Below are 18,381 nucleotides of genomic sequence, written 5' to 3'. Positions count from 1 at the left end.
GTGGTTTCCTCTTTGCCCTTTTCGAATGAGATATTGAAACGTTTTGTGGAGGAAACTGCTAAAGATGTTGAGTTGCAGAAGGTGATGGTTCTTCTTCAGCAAGGATGGAGCAAAGGCAAGTGTCTGCAGTATTTTCCAATGAGGGCAGAACTTAGTGTATGTAGTGGCATGTTGCTGCAAAAAAATCGAATTGTCATTCCAAGGTCTATGCATCCAGATATGCTTCATCGCATACATGAAGGGCATCTCGGCATTGAAAAATGCAAGCGAAGAGCAAGACAAGCTGTTTATTGGCCTGGAATTAGTAGGCACATTGAAGAATTGATCAATAAATGTGACATCTGTTTGAGTCATCATTATAAACAAGCAAAAGAACCCATGCTAATAGCTGATGTGCCTACTCAAGCATGGGAAAAGGTTGGAACTGATTTGTTCCAGTTGAATGGCAAAGTTTTTTGGTGATTATTGATTACTATTCCAACTATCCAGAAATTAAACAGTTACGTTCTACAACAACAACTGATGTGATTCATCACATGAAACAGATTTTTTCAAGACATGGAATTCCCCTCATTGTTCATAGTGACAACGGTCCTCAGTACAGTAGTCGTGAATTCAGACTGTTTGCGGAGCAGTATGACTTCAAGCATACAACGTCTAGCCCGCTGTATCCAAAGGCAAATGGACAAGCAGAGAAAGGGGTGTAAATTGTAAAAAAGACTATTGAAAAAAGCAACAGCAAGCAATTCAGATGAGTGGTTGGCTTTGTTAAGTTATCGTGCTTCCCCACTTGGTTCTGGATTGTCTCCTGCAGAATTACTGATGAACCATAAATTGCGGGACACTTTGCCAAAATTGACTCTAAAAAAGGAAAACGTCTCGGTTACGTATGTAACCCTAGTTCCCTGAGGGAACGAGACGCTGTGTCGAAACGCTGTGAGAACGCCTCTGCGTTAATGCGTCGTGAAGCGCCTGTAGAACCATTCCATCGGAAAATCGATCGATCGTCGGCGTGATGACGTCATCAACCGGAAGCTATAAAGCATCGGTGAAAACAAACAGGAACTAGCTTCTGATAAAGCCTGAAATAAGTGATCACGGGCACGCCGGGAGTATGGCAGAGCGACGCAGCGCCTCGTTCCCTCAGGGAACTAGGGTTACATACGTAACCGAGACGTTCCCTTTCGGGGAACTCGAGCTGCGTCGAAACGCTGTGAGAATGCTTATACCCACATCGCCATAGGACGCCATAGAAGTGTCTCGTATGTGTGAAGCCGAAGCGCACATGATTACGAGAGTACCTGCGCCCCAACAGTAGATGCCAGATCTAGTTCGTAGAACCTGACAAAAGTTAGCAGAGACGACCAGCCTGCCGCGTTACAAAAGTTTGCGCACCGGAGAGAGAGAGTTGTCGGCGATTCTTCCTCTTGTTCAGTCATGCAGTGTGAACTCCTCTGTCGTCAAACCATCGCGCAGCGTGAACACAGCAGTGACTGAATGATACCCCAGATAGTCATGCAGTGTGAAAAGAGCAGTGACCCGACGAGTTTGAAAATCGTGCAGTCTGAACTAGGCTTAACACAAAACCAGGAAACACGGGAAAAACCACAACAGACAGACTAGACATGTCACACCTATATATGGCCTAGATTTTTTAAATATATAATCAGCCATCATGGATTCCAAAAGAAAACCGAACTGGCAGGAGGAAGAAGCAATTGCTACTGCTTGCTGAATTAGTCGAACACTAGTCGATGTTCCACAGAGGCATCTATCTTTGTAAAATCTGCGCCACCGTCACTGCACTATCATCGTGGTGTAAAGTCTGCCCCAACATTTCTGATTGGTGCACCGATTTCTACGGATTAGAAATGGGTTTGAAGCTCTTTGCCAGACTACTTGCAGAGCAAATCTAAATTTGCCGGAAGTTGTAGTCAGAGTATGTGTGTTTGGGAAGCTTTTCAATTTGGCTAGGCCAAATCCAGGCAGAAATGGTACCAGAGTAATTTAGTGCAAATACATTACTCTTACATTACTTTTTCTAAAACAAATAACAAAGTGATGCATATCACCAGAAAGGAGAGTTTAGAGCTCCTCCACAGACATTTATTATTGAAAGTATCTACATGATGATGTCATTCCCTGTACAGAGTCCACAGAGTTTAAGGTATACTGTATGACAAAATATTTAGCAAGCCTGATAATAAATAAATATTTCTCCGAATATGCGCACTTTTGAACTAAGAGCTGAATTAAATGCTGTTCAGTGCAGCTGTGTGGACACAACTGAACTGCAGCAGACAAGAGATAATTAATTTCCGTGTGATATTCGATTCAAAATTCAAAATTTGTTACAGGTCTATTAGTTTGCACCCCAGACATAAATTAAGAAATTAATGTCATTGTAACCCAGTTTTATCTCAAAAAGTGTTTAAATATCAAATATGGAGTCTTTAATCTGTATAATAATACTGAGTTTGTGCAGATAAAGTAAGACTGTAATGTTTTAATTTGCAGTGAATGTTGAACAAGAGTAATCTGGGACACTAAACAGTTAAATTTGTATCATTGTGTTATGCACTTCTGGACCACCACATTTCTCCTAAAAATGACACAAATAAGCCATCAGACACATTTTTATTGTTGCATTTCTGTAACCAAGTTGTTCTGGCAAACATTCTTTTCTCACAATTTGACAAGTGGATGAAGATGAAAAGGATAAATTATCAAATTATATTTTTACATCATGGTAATTCTGTTAAATTCTATAATAATATTATTCAGTTAAACTATTTATTTTGTGTCTGTCTTCCCATTATGGAACTTTTAGTGTTTCTCTCTGGATGCAAAAGGATGATATAGCACTTTGGAGCAAATATGGCCATGAGTAATCCAAAACTTGAAGCTAAAATAGCAAATATCTCCACAGCCACTGCATATTTCCCTGGTGAGCTGACATATGCTGGAACAAATGCAATCCACACAGCACAGAAGATCAACATACTGAAAGTAATAAACTTTGCTTCATTAAAATTATCTGGAAGATTTCTTGCTAGGAAGGCTAACAGGAAGCTCACTGCGGCCAACAGTCCAATGTATGCCAGCAACATAGAAAAACCAGCCACTGAGCCAATAGCACATTCGTATACTATTTTAGAGCGGACATACTGGTTGTTTTTATAGGGTGTTGGAGAGGCAGTTGATAGCCAGACTGCACATATCACAACCTGTAGGGCTGTTAGTACCAGAACTGTGCATCTTTGTTGAACTGCTCCAAACCATTTCATTGCTCCTTTGCCCTCTGGTCGAGATGACTTAAAGACGGCTATTACCACCATAGTCTTGACCAGGATACTAGAGACACACAGGACAAAGCTTACGCCAAACACTGCATGTCTTAACTGACATGTCCACAACTGAGGCCGGCCAATGAAGAGTAGCACACACAGGAAACACAGTTTGAGTGAAAACAGCAGCAGGAAGCTGAGCTCTGAATTGTTGGCACGTACTATGGGAGTGTTACGGTGAAGAGCGAAAATAACCATCACAAGAACACAGACACAGGTGCCTAGCAAGGAAGCAGTGGTCAGAGAGATGCCCAGAGGTTCCTCATAGGATAGAAACTCTACTTCTTTAGACACACACTGATCATTATCTGGATTGGACCAGAACTCATCTGGACACACCGTGCACTCAATAGCATCTGTCATAAATTGAAAAGAAGAAAAAAAGCTTTTTAAAATTATGCTTTCAAGTTATATTAACATTTTTGAATATGATTTACCTGTTATATTAGAAATTTCCCCATCTCTGCATGGCAGGCAGTCAAAACAGCAGACAGGTAGGCCTTTCCTTGTGGCTCGCCTAGTGCCTGGGGAGCAGCTCTCGCTGCACACAGACCGTGGGGGCTTAAAGAGACACCTTCTGTTAGTAATCGTGTTTATCTCATTTTCATGATGACAAATTACATTTGTCTTATTTTAATGCTTTCACTAGTATTCTGACTAGATATCTGCAAAAAAGACATTAACATGCAATGTTAGTTACTTTTTTTGTCTCAAAGTTCCAGTAAATTGCTTCCTCATCCAGTGTGAGCATCATCCCTGTTGTTGCCCCTTCATTTACTACACCGATCTTGTGGATTGTTATTGATCCATCAGAGCTCGGCTGCCAGTTCAACACATCATAGATGGCCAGAGCATCTCCATTCTTATCAAATGATACATCATCCCCAAAGCCTGTGGTGAAGTTCACTTTCTGGAGATAGTGAACCAGCTGTGCATTTTGTAGACAGGACAGGATTTATGTGTTTATCTTGAATTTTAATTAATGTAAAGTACACATTTTCAACCTTCAGCTCTTCAAAATGCCTTAAGAGACTGTTACTATACCTGTGGCACTTACCTGCCAGGGTTTCAAGTTGATTATATTGGCACAACTGTTCTCACTGAATGGCCCTCTCCCTTCCTCACACTGCATCAGGTCATGAAGTGCATGTGCCAGGGCATAAACTGCCTTATAGACATTATAAGATGCCCTTAATCCTAAAACATCTGTGTATGATGTGTCTGTGGTTGTTAGATCCTCCTGTCCCGTACAGACCTTTTTCACTTTCTCTCCATCTGTCTGTTTAACCCCAGATTCAAAACTGCACTCAAACATGTTCTCCCAGAAGATCTTCAACATATTATTTCTTGGATCATTGCTGGGACGGAGACGTAACAGATAGTCATGAAGCCCCTGAATCTCTCCACGTCTGATAGCGATGCCCAGTGTGCCCCCCAAGAAGGGCAGGAAACGTGGAGTGTGGTATTCAAGAGAGGTGGCCCAAGCTTCACTAGCAATCCACTGTCTGCCTGTCATGTTGTGCAACACCACCTCATCCATTAAAGGTATCAGATAGGATGAAAGAGCAAAAACAACCACCACTCTAGCTGTAGAGGCCTGAATCACTCCCATTATATACTGAATATCACTGGGGTTGTGATCATTTGGCAGGATTTGAGAAAAAGCAACACAATGCCCAAACAACTGCATTTCCTGCTGGAAGGACTGAGCAGCATTGATGCCATAGTCATCATCACTGTAGAGGAGTCCAACCCAGTTCCATCCAAAATGCCTCAAGATTTGAACCATAGCCCGCACCTGGAAGGCATCACTTGGGATAGTTCTGAAGAAAGAGGGGTACTTTTTCCTGTCACTCAAACAGGAGCAGGTGGCATAGTGACTAACCTAATAAGGGAAGGGGGATTGGAAATCATGAGACAGAGAAATAGATTGATGATCAAAAATCACACACATATATATATATATATATATATATATATATATATATATATATATATATATATATATATATATATATATATATATATAACTAATTTTTAAATATAGTGAATTCTGGAAAGGTACAAATATAACTAATCTGAAAAAAAATGAAAAGTGCTAAAATAATGCAGAAAGTTTATTTTTACTTTTTTTCATCCCATCTTACTATAGGTACTCGAAACAGCCCCAGAACATTGGAAATCGCAATGGAAGGAGTTGAACTTGCATCCCCCACAATCCCGACCACCGGAGGAGGGCCAGTGCAGTTGAGGTTGAAGTAGGACTCTTCTGTCCCACTAGCCAGGGATATGGCAGCCCGGAATGCCATTCCTAGCATCACACAGTTGTCATAAAGATGATAACCAAGAGTGATGTTAGGCAGTAGATTAGGATTCTTATTAATCTCGTTTATTGCAAAAGCCATGGTCTGTGCATGCTGGAAGCCTTCCATATTAAATCTAAAAAAATATATAATAATAATTCATGTTGACATTTAGTGACATTAAAGAGATTAATAACTAAAAGACAAATGAATACAAGCATTAATACATAGAAAATACATTCAAGTTTACACATCACTTCCTATTCTGCACAAATGGAAAGTTTTGGCTAAGGTAGCATTACTGTTTGCTCTTAGTAATCTGAATATTGTTAATCATTTTACATTTTTATTTACTTTTATAATTATGTAGTCAGTCTGACTCACTTTTCACAGTATGGTCTTTCTGGTTTCATTCTGAAGCTCAGATCTGGGAACACTGTAAAAAAATGAACATGAAACAGGCCTCCAAGTATAACATCTCCATCCTGGTACATTCCATTCAATTTGAAATGTCCCTGGAGTTGACAGATGCCTGATCTGAGGACAGAATCTGCAGAGATAAAATTAAAGAACAGGTAAAGAGAAATACACAGAGTGATCCACATCTTTCTGTCTTTCTGATCCACTCACCCACTTGGCTCACTAATTTATGGTGATGGTTGTGTGGGGTGTTGCTTTAAATTAGCAGTTGCCAAGTGGGTATCCCTGGAAATCAGAACGTCACCCTCCCTATTACTCCTAACAAAAGCAAGCCAAGAAAACAGCTGATGGAAGAATGGACATTTGCATGCACAGTGAATTGCTGCTCAGAGGGAATTGGCTGAATTCTTATTGGTAACACTTTACAATAACAGGACATGAATAATCATGTATTAATACATGAATTAATAGTTAATTCAACATGAACTCATGAGTAGTTAAGATATGAACTAATCATGAACAAATGAAGAGCTATCCTTAATTAAGACATGAGTCACAATGATTCATGCATGAATAACAGCAGCTCGAACAGTTCGTACGTTTGGTAATTAATGCATTAATGCATATGGGCAAACTAAATTAAACAAGCTCTCTAAGAAGGCATAACAAATATTTTAACTTTGAAATACATTTTCAAATGAATTATTGTCATAATTTAAACCATTTTTATCAGACGCTTCATCGTAAATATTACTGAAAGCCAAGATTAGTTTTTTTTTTTATTACTTTCACTGATCATCTAAATCTGCTATATTTTATCTCAAAAGGTCTCAGTCTGTTTTGTGATCTCTTGCCCATCAAACTAAACCTACTGTGACTTATAACATTTTCTGAGGAATCAGTCCCCAAAAAATAACCAAACAGGAAACAAGCAAATAAGTCCGGAAGTTAGGGAACGTCTGCTATAAGTTAGGGATCCATACAATTCTTTCTCCACCCAGACATAGGCCATGATGATACGGTACCTCCGTTCTCTTAACTGGGCTGACTACTAGTTATACTAGTTACATGTGATTTTATAATAAGTTTATGATAAATTGTGAGCTGAATTTGCTTATTTATAGGCTTATTTCCATTGTGGTTCTCAGAGTTCAAAATAGACGAGCAGTTCATAATGGGAATGAGATCAACACAACACACAACCACATACACATATAATACCTCAACATCATTAAAAATACATTTTTTAACTTCTCTTCTAAAAGGACCTTCTTCTTGAATTTGTTTTAAGCAATCAGGCAATTTATTCCAAGCAACTGCACTGGAATATAAAAACGAATTCTTCCCATTTATACTCTTATACCGACACACACATACACACACACACACACATATATATATATATATATATATATATATATATATATATATATATATATATATATATATATATATATACAGTCTTGTTCAAAATAATAGCAGTACAATGTGACTAACCAGAATAATCAAGGTTTTTAGTATATTTTTTATTGCTACGTGGCAAACAAGTTACCAGTAGGTTCAGTAGATTGTCAGAAAACAAACAAGACCCAGCATTCATGATATGCACGCTCTTAAGGCTGTGCAATTGGGCAATTAGTTGAAAGGGGTGTGTTCAAAAAAATAGCAGTGTCTACCTTTGACTGTACAAACTCAAAACTATTTTGTACAAACTTTTTTTTTTCTGGGATTTAGCAATCCTGTGAATCACTAAACTAATATTTAGTTGTATGACCACAGTTTTTTAAAACTGCTTGACCTCTGTGTGGCATGGAGTCAACCAACTTGTGGCACCTCTCAGCTGTTATTCCACTCCATGATTCTTTAACAACATTCCACAATTCATTCACATTTCTTGGTTTTGCTTCAGAAACAGCATTTTTGATATCACCCCACAAGTTCTCAATTGGATTAAGGTCTGGAGATTGGGCTGGCCACTCCATAACATTAATTTTGTTGGTTTGGAACCAAGACTTTGCCCGTTTACTAGTGTGTTTTGGGTCATTGTCTTGTTGAAACAACCGTTTCAAGGGCATGTCCTCTTCAGCATAGGGCAACATGACCTCTTCAAGTATTTTAACATATGCAAACTGATCCATGATCCCTGGTATGCGATAAATAGGCCCAACACCATAGTAGGAGAAACATGCCCATATCATGATGCTTGCACCTCCATGCTTCACTGTCTTCACTGTGTTCTGTGGCTTGAATTCAGAGTTTGGGGGTCGTCTCACAAACTGCCTGTGGCCCTTGGACCCAAAAAGAACAATTTTACTCTCATCAGTCCACAAAATGTTCCTCCATTTCTCTTTAGGCCAGTTGATGTGTTCTTTGGCAAATTGTAACCTCTTCTGCACATGCCTTTTTTTTAACAGAGGGACTTTGCGGGGGATTCTTGAAAATAGATTAGCTTCACACAGACGTCTTCTAACTGTCACAGTACTTACAGGTAACTCCAGACTGTCTTTGATCATCCTGGAGGTGATCATTGGCTGAGCCTTTGCCATTCTGGTTATTCTTCTATCCATTTTGATGGTTGTCTTCCGTTTTCTTCCACGTCTCTCTGGTTTTGCTCTCCATTTTAAGGCATTGGAGATCATTTTAGCTGAACAGCCTATCATTTTTTGCACCTCTTTATAGGTTTTCCCCTCTCTAATCAACTTTTTAATCAAAGTACGCTGTTCTTCTGAACAATGTCTTGAACGACCCATTTTCCTCAGCTTTCAACTGCATGTTCAACAAGTGTTGGCTTCATCCTTAAATAGGGGCCACCTGATTCACACCTGTTTCTTCACAAAATTGATGACCTCAGTGATTGAATGCCACACTGCTATTTTTTTGAACACACCCCTTTCAACTAATTCAACTAATTGCCCAATTGCACAGCCTTAAGAGCGTGCATATCATGAATGCTGGGTCTTGTTTGTTTTCTGACAATCTACTGAACCTACTGGTAACTTGTTTGCCACGTAGCAATAAAAAATATACTAAAAACCTTGATTATTCTGGTTAGTCACATTGTACGGCTATTATTTTGAACAAGACTGTATATATATATATATATATATATATATATATATATATATATATATATATATATATATATTATTATTATTATTATTATTATTATCATTATTAATCCTTGACCTTGTAGAAAAACAATGAACATCTCTTATGAAAACATAGGACCATTTCTCTGTAATATTTTATACACCATCATCAGCTTAAGAAATATTACCCTCTTGTCCACTTTTAAAAACCCTATTTCCCTAAAATGATTAATATTTAAATGCATTAGTGGATGAAGGCCTAGAATAATTCTACACAACTTGTTCTGAGCAGTCTGTAATTTAATTTTCACTCGTTTAGTAGAGCCACTATACCAAAAAGTTGCTGCATAATCAAAATGTGTTTGTAATAATGCACCAGCTAAGGTGCATTATATAAAGGTAAAGCACTTTTAAGGTTTGTGTATTTAGGTAAGCAGCCTGTCTTGCTAACAATTTAATTTGTTTACAGTTAAATTCCGTTTAACAGCCATACTATTTCCAGTCAGTTTATGATCCAAAGTACATCCTAAATATTTCACTTCTTGCTTAGCATTAATCGTCAAATCTCCAACCTTCACTTCTAAATTGGAACATTTTCTCAATTTAACCGCAGAACCAAATAAAATAGCTTCTGTTTTACCTAAATGTAAAAACAGCTTATTTTGAAAAAAACAATTGGATACTTCCTCGATCCCTCTACTTAATTCACTTTCTATTATTTCCTTCTTCTCATCAGTGACAATTATTGCTGCATTATCAGCGTATAATAGAAGGTGGCTAGAACAGGCAATTTTTAGATCATTTATATAAAGTAAAAAAGCAAGGGTCCCAATACACTACCTTGTGGTACTCCATAAGAGATGGGCAAATTATCTGAAAACACTCCATTTAATCTATCATTTGAAAGCTATTTGAAAGATATGAGTTAAACCATTTACATGCTTTAGTGTCAAAACCCATAGCATTTAATTTTAATAACAGGATATATTGGTCAACTGTGTCAAAGGCTTTCTGTAAATCTAACAATACCAGCCCAATTAATTTACCTTTATCCAATTCTTTCTTAATAAAATCTGTCAAATACAAAATTGTTGTCTCATTAGAGTGCATCTTCCTAAAGCCAGACTGAAGTTCATACAAAATATTAAATTTAGAAATATATTCTACAATTTGGTCAAAAAATCTTTTCAAACACCTTGGACAAGGAAGATAAAATAGACACAGGCCTATAATTGTTACAACCTACTCCCTTTTTAAAAAGGGGGAAACTCTTGCTTGTTTTAATTCATCAGGTACATTACCTTTGCCTATAGAGAGATTTAAAATGTGAGTAACCATAGGGGTTATAAAATTAGCTGAATCTTTAATATAACCTTACTGGAATATTATCTAAACCTGACGCTTTATTGCATTTCAAATCTGTTAATTTCTTATAAACTGTTGTCTTATTCACCTTATTAAATGAAAAACCTCCTAAAGTGACACCACAATTAGCATAATAGTCCTTAACTAAATTGTCATTATATAATTCGGTCTGAACTGGTAATTCCTTTATCAACTTGTCAGCAACAGTAGTAAAGAATCTATTAAAACAATTGGTTATTTCTTTCTGGTCTGTCAATAATTGATCATTAACTTTAAGACTGATTCTGGAACCTTTACTTTTATTCCTTTTTCGACATCCTAAATCATTTAAAACTCGCCATAACTTTTGATAATCCTGCTTTACCTCACTAATCTTATACTTTAAAAAAAAGTATTTTTTGCATCTTTAATAAGATTACATCTTATCTCATTCCTTTTGTGTTTAAAATTGTCATAGACATCATTATTTCCATTCCTTCTAAATGCTCTTAAACTATCATTGTGTTCCTTAATATCCTTCAAAATACTATCCGTCATCCACGGTTCTGTTCTTTGTTTAATTCTTACCTCCTTGAAAGGCGCAACTCTGTTCAAAACTTGTAAGAAATTGTCCTTAAACTTATCCCAAGCTATATCCACCTCATCACACTGCATCAACTCGATCCAATTTATCTTCATAATTTCTTCAACAAATACTTGTGGACTATACCTTTTAAGCAATCTGATTTTTAAAGTATTATGTTGCCTTATGACCTCTTTCTTTAATTTCCTAGTTACATAAAACATATTATGATCACTTAATCCAGCCTCCAAACACCACTTCTAAAAATCTTGCAATCGTCTGAAACTAATGTACAATCAATAATTGTTCTACTTTTAGGAGTGATTCTAGTAGAATCAACAAACATTTGTTTCAATGCATAAGACTTACAAAATTAACTACTAAACTATTTAAACATTGACGAATCCTTCTTCAGCATGTCTGTATTTAAATCACCCAAAATGATAAACTCTTGACCTAAAACATAATTTGACACATTTAAAATCTCTTCAAGACTCTCATAAAAGTCACTTTGATCAGGAGGATGATAGCAAATACCAACTAAAATCGGTTTACTCTTTGGCAGCAGAACATCCAGCCAAACCGCCTCGACTGCAGTATTTGTAAGTCTTTTCTCTCTTTAAACATTAAATCTGACCTTATGTATACACATACACCACCTCATTTTCGATTTTGATCTTTTCTCAGTAAGCAATAATTGTCTATATGAATCTCTGCATCCAGTATCGAGTCATCAAGCCAAGTTTTGCTACAGCTGAACAACACCACATTAGATTTATGGCATCAGTAACAAAGTTCACTTATCTTTGGAAGCAAACTCCTGACATTGAGATATGAACCATGTGGAGACCTTTCAGTGACCCAATAGACTGAAAATCGCTGATTTTGCACTTTGATAAATTAGGAAGAAGCTGTTCATCAATGACTTAGGTGAACGACTCCATCCAGAAAAGCTACACTCCTTGCTGACACAATTTTAGGAGTAGTTCCTCCCAACGTCACACATCCTAGAACTTCAGTGCTCATCAAACTTAGTGATGAAACTCCTTTTAAACATCAAGCTAGGCCCATTCACCCACAGGATGTTGACGCTGTTCGTAAACACCTTCAAGACCTGTTGGCTGCTGGAATTATAAGAGAATCTGAGTCTCCCTTTGCCTCCCCATAGTGGTGGTGAGGAAGAAGGATAATTCTGTACGCCTCTGCATCCACTTCAGAAAACTTAACTCCCAAACTTTAAAGGACACCTATGCGCTTCACAACTTGGTGTTTTCCGTGTTAAACGGCTCAAAGTGGTTCTCCGTTTTGGATTAGAAGTTGGGCTACTACCAAATCGAGATTGAGGAAGTGGATAAACACAAGACCTTTGTGTGCCCACAAGGATTCTGGGAGTTTAATAGGATGCCGCAAGGGATCACAAATGCTCCCAGTACCTTTCAACGGCTCATGGAGCGCTGTATGGGTCATCTGAACCGGAAATAGGTGCTAGTATTCATAGACAACCTTATAGTTTTTTCTGAGACACTCAAGAAACACGAACACCGCCTATTGCAGGTGCTTACCCGTCTCAAGGAATATGGATTAAAACTCTCGCCTGAGAAATGTAAATTTTTTCAGACCTCAGTACAATATTTGGGACATATTGTTTCTGAACGGGGTGTGGAAACGGATCCAGCAAAAATTGAGGCCATTAAAACCTGGCCAAGGCCGCAGACTCTCAAACAGCTGAAATCCTTCCTGGGATTTGCGGGTATTATAGGAGGTTTGTTCAGGACTTCTCCAAAATAGTCAAGCCACTCAACACTCTTACAGCTGGATATCCCCCAATTGACCCTTCGCTAAGCCACGCCCGAATACCACCACAGGCCAATCGTGGCTTAGCAAACGTAACTAGGCACGGAAGGTCTGTCAAGCTTTCAAAATAAATGCAGTCCATTTTCGAGCGAGGGAAACATGCCGATGCAAATCTGTGCGTATGGATTGTGCAAATCTGATGCCTATCCTAAAAGTGTGGACAGATGGTGTATTTTTTTCTCCTTCCCCAAAACGTAACTAACTAAGAGCGAATCCAGATGACTTGAGTTTCTGGCCCTCAAGTGGGCAGTAACCTTAAAGTTCAGCGACTATCTGTACGGGGCGGAATTTACTGTTGTCACCGACAGTAACCCTTTAACTTACCTCCTGACTTCTGCCAAATTGGACTCCACCAGCTATAGATGGCTGTCTGGGTTGTCAGTGTATAATTTCAAGATCCAATATAGAGCGGGAGCCCAAAACCAGGATGCCGATGGGTTGTCCAGACGTCCAAATGGTCAGCTTTTGAATGATCTAGAGTCTCAAAAAGAACAGCAGAGGATTAAACAGTTCACTCTGAATCATCTTGCTGAGACCAACAAAAGATCTGTCTATGATCCTGCCAGAAGCAGTAAAGGCTGTGTGTGAGAAGCATCGGGTTGACCAGTCACAAGATGGACATCGCCTTGTCTCGATGGCATTAGTGAAGTCCATGACGATGGATGCGGGTGCATTACCCCAAGGATTCCAGGAAGAGTATGAGCATGGCTTACCTGTAGGGCTGGGATAAACGATTATTTTTTAAACGATTAATCTAGCGATTATTTTTTCGATGCATCGATTAATCTAACGATTAATTTTTCCTGTCCGATTCGGTTACGATTCGATTCGCTTACCGATTATCTCCCCATTAATTGCCTAATAGCAATTTATACATGTTGATTTAATTATCTGAATGAAAAAACGAATTCCTTAACATTGCAATATATGTTTATTGCTCTTAAAATTCCAAAGTAAGACTATACAAGAGCAATGCATTCAATAAAACCTTGAAAACATAAAGTAGGCTACACACACACACACACGCACACACACACACACACGCACACACACGCACACGCACACGCACACACACACAAATAAATAAGTATTAACCTACAACAAAGAAACATATTATACGATTTTTCTCTGTATGCAACTCAGCCTACAGGCTATGCCCATCGATTAAATATCAACAAGTTGGTTAATCAAATCCGGGGACACACTGCAAGCGTGAGCGTCTCGGCTGCGTGGCGTGTCCGTTTTTGTTTCGGCTCACATGTTAACAGGTTGGAGTTTGCACACTGCCTGTGACGCGCGGAAAACGCGTGCATAGAAAAGCGCCTATTTTTCACGTGTGTTGGGAGCGTCTCCTCCGGGCCAAATAGATTAGGAAAAGATGTTTATATATCATTTTGACACGAATACATATTATTAAATTACATTTTCATGTTTGAAAGTCTGTTAGTTTACATAAATGCAGATATAGGCCTAATTGTAATAATAAAAAAACGTCAATTATCGATTTTGAAATATTGCAACTGTCAATACAGAACGAAATATTCTGTAGCCTATTTTGCCGTCAATACCATAGATATGTGGCTACTCCGACGTTGTCTTTGCTGTATCAGTAGGCTATTTATGTTTAACATTAGGAATAGGGCTTCCCTCCGCATCAATAGCAGCAGCAGCGCCGCGTCAGACACGCTTCTAGTGTGCAAAGGCAGAGAAAACGCCACGCAGCCCCGGGGATGATCCGCAACAGAAACGCCACGCGCATCCGCGGCATGACAGTGAAAAAAGTTACATGTAGAGTGCATTACGGGCGCCAATATTCCGTTTAAAACCGGAATAGTCCTGGGATGAAACTGCTCACTTAGAGGATGGATACCCTCGGTCACATCAGCGCGATTAGACATTGAACATTTTAAATTTAAAACAGCTTATTATGTAGGTAACGTAGCCAATGTGTCCGATGCTTTCACTTGATGCAAACGTTTGTTTTTGTGATTAAAATACATCAAATATTACCAAAACATCTGTCTTCCTGTGTGCAGAAATTTGTTTATGTAGCCGTGACAACAAAACGCGTGCGCGCATGCCCGTGCGCACCGCGCGCCAACCCCATAGACTGTGGCCAACCCGCAAGCCTTGCACTTCTGAAAGTCTGAGGAGCCACTCGTGTTGCTACCATAGATATACATAATAAATAATATACTTAATTACATAATATACTTTATTATGTACATCTATGGTTGCTACTACTCTCCGGCACCGCCATCTTTATTTTGAGTCTGACGAATCGACGCGCATATTTTGTGTCAGCGTATTTTTTGCGTCGACGTCATCGATGACGTCGACGCGTTGTCCCAGCCCTACTTACCTGTGATCCCTAAGCTCTCTGAGGAAGATTTAGCAGACCAACAGCGAGCAGATCCTGAATTTTAAGACGTCCTGGAGTACTTAGAGTCTGGTGAAAAACCTCTTGGAAGGACATCCCAGTCACCTACAATGCTTATTTGGATGAGAGAGTAGAATAAGCTTGAAGTCAATAATGGAGTGTTGTATAGGAAAAGAATGGATCATGGTAGAGCATTGAGTCAACTAGTGTTACCCAAGGATCTCCGACAGATGGTACTCACCAGTTTACATGATGACATGGGTCATTTGGGGCTGGAGCGAACTCTTAAATGGCTGAGTCTGTGGAAAGAAAAAGAAAAATCTGTGAGCGCTGTATTCGGAGGAAAGCTCCACCACAGAGGGCAGCTCCCTTAGTGTACATACAGACCAGTAGGCCCTTAGAGCTGGTCTGTATGGATTTCTTGTCGGTAGAGCCAGACAGTAGCAACGCAAAGGATATATTGGTCATTACTGACCATTTTACAAAATATGCCATTGCGATACCTACCAAAGATCAAAAGGCTCGGACTGTGGCCAGATTTTTCTTGGATCATTTCTTACTGCACTATGGGTTTCCTGAAAAAATGCATAGTGATCAGGATCCAGATTTCGAACCATTCGAGAGGTGTGCAGAGTTCGCCGGTATCCGTAAGGTGAGGACGACCCCTATCATCCCAGACGGAACCCAGTGGAGCAGTTCAACAGGACCCTGCTGCAAATGTTACGAACCCTGGAGAACGATAAGAAGGGCCACTGGAAGGAATTTGTTAAACCGCTTGTGCATGCATACAATTGCACAAAGAATGATGTTACAGGTTACTCACCTTATGAAATGATGTTCTGGCTGAGAAATGTCTGGCTGAGAGGAAAACACAAAATAGCGGCTAGATGGGAACATGATGTCTATGTTGTGTTAAAGAAAAGCAGTGGCAACCCTGTGTATACAGTTCGGCCAGAAGGAAAGGAAAGTCCAGTGCGTACTTTGCATCGTGATTTACTTCTACCCTGTGGGTTCTTGCCTAATACTGAAATTAAAGACCTTGTCCAGCCAAAAGAACATTGTAGGCATCGGACAAGAGCTCAGAGTAGAGGATGCTGCTGAAGCACAGACGAGTCATTCTGAATCTGAGAGTGAATCTCTTCACTCTGATGTACCTGGAGAGTCCTTGGAGTTCACTACTAGTGCTATTCCTGAAGAGAGACCAAATCATGAGTCAGAGAGTACATTGAGTATAAGAAACTTACCTGTAGTTGATTCCGTAAGTCCATCATCAATTGTCCTGTAGCAGTTAGGAGATGATTCACCTGCTGAACAAAACTCAGTTAGTGATGGAGTCCAGATTAACCTCTTACGCATCATGCAGAACCAGACGCCTCTGGAGTTGAACTTGGAAGTAATAGAGAAGAAAGAATAGCAAAAGTAATCTCAGAAAAAGAATTTGGTGAATCAAGTAATCAACCAGATGAGTCATATGAGGTGGTCAATGAAACTGGGCCAGATGCACATAAAGAGAGAGTTATTCCTTATTCTGACTCACCCCTTGTCAGACATCCGTCAGACATTCCAGCTGTGCCAAAGGATGCAGGAGATATGGGTCCAAGATTCTGAATCAGTAGAAGAGTCTGAATATGTTAAATATCCTCACAATACTTGACCCAATGCAGTTCCACCTGTGTGACTTCACCACTCCAAAGCATAGGGACGTGCTATAATTCAGGAGGGGGAAGTGTAACCAGGGTAAAATAAGAATAAATAATGTAATTAATATAACTACTTAATAATGTGGAATACTACTGAAAACAACTTATATATATATGAGTATATATATATGATATATATATGAGATGAGTCAATGAGCAGAATGTGGCACAGCGGAAAAAATTATTTCCGGGTTTTGCACAAGGTTTCCTCGTGAAGTCAGATGAGTAGCTCTATCTATCAGGCACAGATGATGAAAGAGCGCGGTGTTCACTGACGCTCCGCGCTATAGAAACACAGAGGTTCGTGTTCCAGTGGTCCCAGTTCCGGTGGACTCCATTCCGTTGGATCGTGTTCTGGTGGTCCCAGTTCCAGTGGATAGTGTACCGGTGGATCGTGTGCCGGTGGTCCCTGTTCCAGTGGACTCTATTTCAGTGGATAGTGTTCCGGTGAATAGTGTGCCGGTGGATAGTGTGCCATTGAATAGTGTGCCGGTGGATAGTGTGCCGGTGATCCCTGTTCCAGTGGATCGTGTTCCTCGGTGTTTGCAGAGGTTCCAGGCATGCCGCCTGGGCTCATGGTTCTGCCTGTGCTGCCGAGGCGTCTTGCGCTGTGATCAATGATTGCCTGGAAATAATCAGACTCAACTGCCGACAACGGCACCATGTCCTAAACTATATATCTAGTTATTTTGGTAAATTCTGTCTAATAAGAGTTTGCGGTGAAGAGAAACCTAGTTTTGGTTAATTTAAAGTGTTCTGGTGGTCCCTGTGCCGGTGGATTGTGTTCCGACGGTCCCTGTGCTGGTGGATCCTGTTCCGGTGGTCCCTGTGCCAGTGGATCGTGTTCTGGTGGTCCCTGTGCCAGTGGATCGTGTTCCGGTGGTCCCAGTTCCGGTGGATCGTGTTCCGGTGATCCCAATTCTGGTGGTCCCGAGTCCAGACACAGCCTGGAGGGCTGTAATGGGATGCTTCGTGGTGGCAGTCCTTCATGCTTGGGAGAAGCATAGGGTGTCATCCAAAACTCCGGTGGTCCCTGTGCCGGTGGTCCCTGTGCTGGTGGATCATGTGCCGGTGGTCCCAGTGCCGATGGACTCTGTGCCGGTGGACTCGGTGCCGGTGGAATCTTTGTCTCCTCCTGCACCACCCAGGCATCTTGCTCTGCTCCCGCCCTGGCCGCTTGAACTCTGCAGGCCATCATGGCCCCTTGAACTTTTTATTTTCCCTATTCCTCCCTTGTTTACCCCTCCCTTGTCTGTTCCTTCCTTGTCTGTTTTCCCTGTCCCTCCCGTCCCACCCTGGTCTGTCTACGTCTCCTGGTTTCCCCTGTGATTCTGTTTGGTATGTTTTGAGTTTTATGTTAC

General features: G+C 39.9%; 1 protein-coding gene across 1 annotated transcript; it reads right to left on the bottom strand.

Moving 5' to 3' along the window:
• Positions 1-2,789: 2,789 nt before the first annotated feature.
• Positions 2,790-6,255, bottom strand: LOC137043306 (extracellular calcium-sensing receptor-like). The gene is made up of 6 exons (XM_067419528.1): positions 6,035-6,255; positions 5,495-5,786; positions 4,405-5,232; positions 4,048-4,275; positions 3,785-3,908; positions 2,790-3,703 (listed from the first exon to the last, which is right to left on the bottom strand). The coding sequence occupies exons 1-6, from the start codon at positions 6,253-6,255 to the stop codon at positions 2,790-2,792; spliced, it is 2,607 nt and encodes an 868-aa protein (XP_067275629.1).
• Positions 6,256-18,381: the final 12,126 nt, after the last annotated feature.

Source organism: Pseudorasbora parva, chromosome 16 (genome assembly GCF_024679245.1).
Source record: "Pseudorasbora parva isolate DD20220531a chromosome 16, ASM2467924v1, whole genome shotgun sequence".
NCBI lineage: Eukaryota > Metazoa > Chordata > Actinopteri > Cypriniformes > Gobionidae > Pseudorasbora > Pseudorasbora parva.
The sequence above is the reverse complement of the archived record's forward strand: the minus strand, read 5'-3'. Positions and strand labels throughout refer to the sequence as shown.

Excerpts from the sequence above, each read along its gene's own strand:
- LOC137043306 (XM_067419528.1), bottom strand. The coding sequence starts at position 6,255 with ATGTGGATCACTCTGTGTATTTCTCTTTACCTGTTCTTTAATTTTATC. Across the intron at positions 5,787-6,034 it reads GAAAGACCATACTGTGAAAA|ATTTAATATGGAAGGCTTCC; the intron begins GTGAGTCAGACT and ends ATATTTTTTTAG. Across the intron at positions 5,233-5,494 it reads GGCTGTTTCGAGTACCTATA|GTTAGTCACTATGCCACCTG; the intron begins GTAAGATGGGAT and ends TTCCCTTATTAG.